At 32.7% G+C, this 6,555-nt stretch overlaps 1 protein-coding gene across 1 annotated transcript; it reads left to right on the top strand.

Moving 5' to 3' along the window:
• Positions 1 to 1,202: 1,202 nt before the first annotated feature.
• LOC126848030 (uncharacterized) lies at positions 1,203 to 1,995 on the top strand. Its single transcript, XM_050588531.1, has 2 exons — positions 1,203 to 1,624; positions 1,977 to 1,995. The coding sequence occupies exons 1-2, from the start codon at positions 1,203 to 1,205 to the stop codon at positions 1,993 to 1,995; spliced, it is 441 nt and encodes a 146-aa protein (XP_050444488.1).
• The last annotated feature ends 4,560 nt before the right edge of the window (positions 1,996 to 6,555 follow it).

The following is a 6,555-nucleotide window of genomic DNA, read 5'->3' as shown; positions in this document are numbered from 1 at the left end:
TTACCTCTTCTGTGATTGATGACTCTGAAAACCAAACTGAAGCTACTAAAACCATATTACTCACGGAAAATATCGAAATCAAGATTCGGCATGTTGGAATAATAATTAATATTCTATACATCAGGAAGTATTTCACAATATATAAATATGTTGTTTATCTATATAATAAAAATACGTAGTTGTTAACCAGGAAATGTTATAGAAAAACAAAGTTGTTTTTGTAAGCACACGTGTATGTGTAGACGCGTGCAACCTTGTGGGTTAATATAAATAGCATTTGATCTAAGGGCTCGGGGCTCAGTATTTCTATTCAGTTTATACATATTACTAGTGTATTATTGTTTCACTGTGTTGTATATATTCTATGTATAATATATCTATTATTGTAATAACTTTATTTGTGTTGATTACTTGATTATCATCACTACTCGCACTCTGAAACTATATTAATGTATAGTATTACAACAGGTAATAGGCCCAGACACTCAGACATACAGTCAAAGGCACACCGGACTTCGAGAGTCAAGTATTTGAAGAACACAATTTTTTTTGAAGATCACCAAGTAAGTGAATTATAGTAATTAAGTAGCACCTGACGAAGTGTATATTGGAATATTGGATATACATTTATCAAAGTCGTTCAAGGGTACTATACAAGTACGTGATCTATTGATATGGAAGAATCAATAAAGATTGCCAAGCTATGCAATATTGAAGGTTGGACACTTTGGAAATTTCAGATGAAGGTAATACTAACTTCATATGAGTTGGGTAGTTTAATTACATGAGAGTATACAAAACCAGTGCTAACAAGCAAAGAAGCTGACGCCCAGAAAAGATATAAAGAGGATCTATTATATTGGCAACGTGCTGACTCCAAATACCAAAAACTGATAGTAACATCGGTTGACAACGGTCCAATGCAATACTTGATTAACTGTAAAACATCGTATGAAATGTGGACAAAATTACTCGCTGTCTATGAGCAGAAAAACGAGGCGAGTATACATTTAATACAACATAAATTTTTCAGTTACGTAAAGGACTCGGCTGACGATATGTCGACGCATATTACCAAATTGCAAAACCTACAGAATCAACTTAGTTTGATGGGACAACCAGTCACAGAATCTATGCTTATGACGAAAATTCTAATGACCTTGCCATCGGAGTATAAACATTTTTACAGTGCATGGGACTCAATGCAGCTAGAAAGTAAGAATTTAAATGAACTAACACCTCGGTTACTTTTTGAGGAGTCGAGAATGAATCAAGGTAGTTCGGTAGTTGAATCTGTAGAAGAAAATAATGCTTTAACTGTTAGAAAGTTCCAGAAGAAATTTTCTAAAAAGACAGGCAGTGAAAAATTTGGTGAACGGAAAGTTGGGAATCCAAATGTGGGTACTAAAAAGATAGGACCCTGTTCTTATTGCAAAAAGGGCGGTCATTTCAAAAGGGACTGCAGGAAGTATAAAAAGGACCAAGACGATGCCAAGGGAAATTCGTCACAATCAAGTGAAATAGGACAAGCTTTTTACAGTGAACTGTTATTCACAGAACAGGAATCGGATAACTGGTATCTAGACTCTGGTGCTACTAATCATATGACGGGACATAAAAATTGGTATGTTCATTATAGTCAATTTAAATCGCCAATTAAAGTGAAAATAGGCGATGGCACTATTTTATATGCGCAAGGTTCTGGTCAAATCAATATTATATGTTATGTTAGAAATAATCAGTATAATAATTTTATGACTAATGTTTATTATGTACCTGAACTAAAATATAATTTATTCAGTGTTGGTTCTACGTTGGACAAGGGCATGAAAATGAAGTCAGATAATAAAAAATGTGTATTCTTACTAAACAACAAGATCATTTGTGAAGCGGTACGTAAAAATGGCTTGTATAATGTTAATATTAGAATACAGAACCAGCCAATTAACAAAACGGGTTTCGTCAACGATATGCAGCCAGAAGCAACGGCCGTAGTAGCGGGTTCATTAACATTGTGGCACAAACGTATGGCACATCAAAACATTGGTTACGTAAGAAGTTGTTTACTTAAACATAATATTAAGGTGGAGAGTGACAATAACTTCACATGCGAGGCATGTATTATGGGTAAACATAGTAGAAAATCATTTCGAAGTCGTACGGACAAATCACAAAAAGTGGGAGAATTAATATTTACTGATCTTTGTGGACCTTTCCAGACAAATTCTCTAGGCGGGTCAAAATATTATCTTGTTTTTAAAGATGATTTTTCACACTTTAGAACTGTATATTTCTTAAAACATAAAAATGAAGTTAAAGACAAACTTGAATTGTTTATTAAATGTTTTAAAAATGAGACAGGTAATAAAATAATAGCAATACGTTCGGACAACGGCGGAGAGTTTGTTAATAAACAGGTTTTAGGAATATTAAACAAGTATGGAATCCGTCATCAGAAAACAATAGCCTACACACCACAACAGAATTCTTCAGAACGCGAAAATCGTACGTTGGTGGAGGCTGGTCGATCAATTTTATATTCCAGAAATATGGATTTATTATTATGGGCAGAAAGTATATCATACGCTAATTATACTTTGAATCTCAGGTAAAAGCTCAATTAATAATAAAAATCCATATGAGTTGTATAATAATAAATTGCCTGTCATAAATCACTTAAGAGTTTTTGGAACTAAAGTGTATGTACATGTACCCAAGGAAAACGTCAAAAGTTAGATGCCAAGTCTAGAAGCGGTATTTTCGTTGGATATTCTATTGACAAGCGCGGGTACAGGGTTTATTTTAATGATACGAAAACGGTAAATGATTGCCGGGACGTTATATTCACTAAGGAAATAATAAATACAAATGAAGTTAGCATAAGCGAAAGTGTTATACAGGTTGACGACGAGAAGGAACAAGTCGTGAATGAAAAACCAGTTCAAAACGAGGAAACAGTAACCATACCTATAGTCACGGACACTCATGGGTACAGTTTACGAGACCGCAGCCAATTACAAAAACCGGTAAGGTATCGGTGCATGCTAAGTATATCAGAACCAGTTAACTATTATGAAGCGATAAACAGTGAGTATGCAAATAAGTGGGAAGAAGCAATGAATGACGAGCTTAAGTCATTAATTGAAAATAAAACGTGGGAACTTGTCGACAGACCGATAAATAAAAGTGTTTTAAACAATATGTGGGTATTTAAAATTAAGTACAATGTAAATGGTCAAGTCGAGAGATTTAAGGCGCGTTTGGTGGTTAACGGGTCAAGACAAAAACCAGGCGTGGATTTTGGAGAAGTTTTTAGTCCAGTATGCCGATATGAAAGCATACGTACAATATTAGCGGTTTCTGCGGCTAAGAAACTTGAACTCAAACAATTCGACGTGAAAACGGCATTTCTTCATGGAGAATTAGATGAAGAAATTTACATGGATCAACCATTGGGTTTTAATGACAACTCGGGTAGAGTATGTAGATTACGTAAGTCTTTGTACGGATTAAAACAATCACCAAGAAATTGGAATTTTAAATTTAGACATTTTCTAGAAAAATATAATCTTAATCCAACTGATTCAGATCCATGTGTGTATATAAATCATGATAATAATGAAATAGTTATTTTAGCTATATTCGTTGATGATGGTTTAATTGCTTCAAACAGTATTGCAAAATCACAAGAACTCATTTCAAGTTTACAACAAGAGTTTCAAATCACACAAGGAGATTTAGATAATTTCCTAGGTATGTCAATAGAGAAACAAAATGATGGCTCATTATTCATTCATCAGGCCAAGTATGCAAATAATATTATTGTAAGATGTAATATGAATAATGCTAAAGAAGTTTCTGTCCCCATATCTCGAACAGACACGTCATTCGATAACACAGATACGCAGGTATTACAGCCAGGTAATAATTTTTATAGACAAACAGTAGGGTCACTGTTATTTCTGTCACAAGTAACCAGACCGGATTTAGCGTTTGCAGTTAATTATGCAAGTCGTTTTCTTGCAAAACCTACAAATGCACACTGGCAAATGGTCAAGCGTATAATGCGTTATGTTAAACATACTTTAGATTATGGTTTGTGTTATAAATCAGATGATAATTTATTTTTGAGTGTCTACAGCGATTCGGATTATGCCGGCGACATTCAAACACGAAGATCTACTTCGGGACATTTATTTGTTGCGGGACCTTGTATAATAGGGTGGAATTCACAACGTCAAGCATCAGTTACTCTGAGTTCAACTGAATCTGAGTTCGTCGCCAGCTGCGAATCGATAAGAAGTTTAATTTGGTTTAAAAGATTGTTAACTGAATTAACTAATGAAAAGGGATTGTATAAACCTATTTTGTATATAGATAATCAAAGTACTATTCGTTTGATTAGGAATGCAGTTTTTTACAAGAGGTCAAAACATATTGATGTTCGTTATCATTTCATTCGGGAGAAGTTTGAAGAAGGTGTATTTGAACTGCAGTACAAAGAAACAGAAAACCAACTAGCTGACATCTTCACGAAGCCATTAGCCAAGGACAGACTTGAAAAGTTACGGTCAATCATAGGCGTGAAGAGGATCACAGAAGATTAATATAGTGTTAAGAAAATATTAATTAAGGGGGTGTGTTGGAATAATAATTAATATTCTATATATCAGGAAGTATTTCACAATATATAAATATGTTGTTTATCTGTATAATAAAAATACGTAGTTGTTAACCAGGAAATGTTATAGAAAAACAAAGTTGTTTTTGTAAGCACACGTGTTTGTGTAGACGCGTGCAACCTTGTGGGTTAATATAAATAGCATTTGATCTAAGGGCTCGGGGCTCAGTATTTCTATTCAGTTTATACATATTACTAGTGTATTATTGTTTCACTGTGTTGTATATATTCTATGTATAATATATCTATTATTGTAATAACTTTATTTGTGTTGATTACTTGATTATCATCACTACTCGCACTCTGAAACTATATTTATGTATAGTATTACAACATGGCATGCTATTGAATGTGCTGAAAGGTTAGTCGACTATTTAAGTCAAATTTTAATGTTATTCATGATTTTATTAATGAGACATTTCCTATAAATTTAAAATGTTAATTTTAAATCATAGATTTTAAATTGTCTATGAGAAATTTGGATGCTACATCTTTGAATGTTATGTTTTTCTTAATTATTAGTTTTAATACTTTAATTAGTTGTCTCTCCTTTAGTTAATATTTATTTGTTTGTAATACATTATAATAAATATTATTAATATTTTTAGTTATAACGTATATTAGCATTATAAAATATTTCACGTGAAATTACATGCGGTTTGCTAAAATGATTAAAAAAAAAAAATAATATTTAGTTACAAGCTCCTTGTTGCCACGTCCGATACACTTCATTGTACCTTAAGTTTCTGACTCTTTTTTTACATAGTTTATAGATATTATTATTCATTTTTATGTGATTATGTATTTAAATCATAAATATTAAAAAATATATAATAATCTTCACATATATGATATATATTTTCATAAAAATTATTTTTTATCATATTATTTTAGTAGTATCTTAAAATAGAGCACTTATTATAATTAAAGAATATAATTTCTTACGTCAGTAGTACATTCAATTTACTGATGTATGTTATTGTAACCCAATAGTAAGACTAATACGTTAAGTTGTTCTCTGGTTATATAAAATTGAAAAAAAGTCCCTTCACGGTGTATGGTTTCTAGACAAATGTAATGTCTCCTTTACACAATTCTCATTTTAAAATTATAACGGAAAGCTATCAGTTATTTTCCATGTGTGGTCACTAAAACCACCCTCGAACCATGACCGTGATGGTCAGATCGACGACAACAAAAGCAAAAAAGCGTGGGGGGGGCTATGCAATATAGGCTATGTCAAACTGTCCATATATCAGCTGGATTAGCTGTCAGATGTGATATTTGTGGACGTAGCGCAATCTACTAGAATAAACTATCACTTAAAATTAAAATGTTCCAATGAATAGCATTTAATTTGTATTTATATAGATGTAATATTAAATATTATTTGCATTTTACAAATATAAAAATATAATATTAATTTTACAAACACCATTGTAGTCTTTCTACTTATTAGTTTAACTTCTGGTTGAAACTGTTTATAATTAATAACAACAACTGTTGTTTTTGACCGTAACAATATAATATTTGAGATTTTATTGTATTTGAGAAAGGAACTATCTCAAAAATCAATAAGTGTTTGGTTAGGAGCAGCTGCCGATTTTCGAGGCTCTAGAGCCTAAATTTTGGAAAATCCCTTCGAAGGGATTATAAGTCGCGTGTGAGATGGCGTACCGGGTGAGGACCATGGAACCAAAATGAACTGCATTTAAATCAGCTCTCTTTGCCGCGAATACTCGGAGATATAGCGATTTCAAAATCAGGGACTAGGGGAGAGGGATTTTTTTACTTTTCGGTGCTAAGTCTTCGAAGCTACTCGCGATGGATGCCGCTGGTCCGGGGACGCTAGGTCAAATATCGAATGCGCTACA

Source organism: Adelges cooleyi, unplaced genomic scaffold (assembly GCF_023614345.1).
Source record: "Adelges cooleyi isolate 19-005CV unplaced genomic scaffold, UGA_ACOO_1.1 ACOO_flye_CR_arks_rails_tigmint_CR_PRNA_152, whole genome shotgun sequence".
Classification (NCBI taxonomy): Eukaryota; Metazoa; Arthropoda; class Insecta; order Hemiptera; family Adelgidae; genus Adelges; species Adelges cooleyi.
This window is presented reverse-complemented; position numbering and strand designations above follow the sequence as displayed.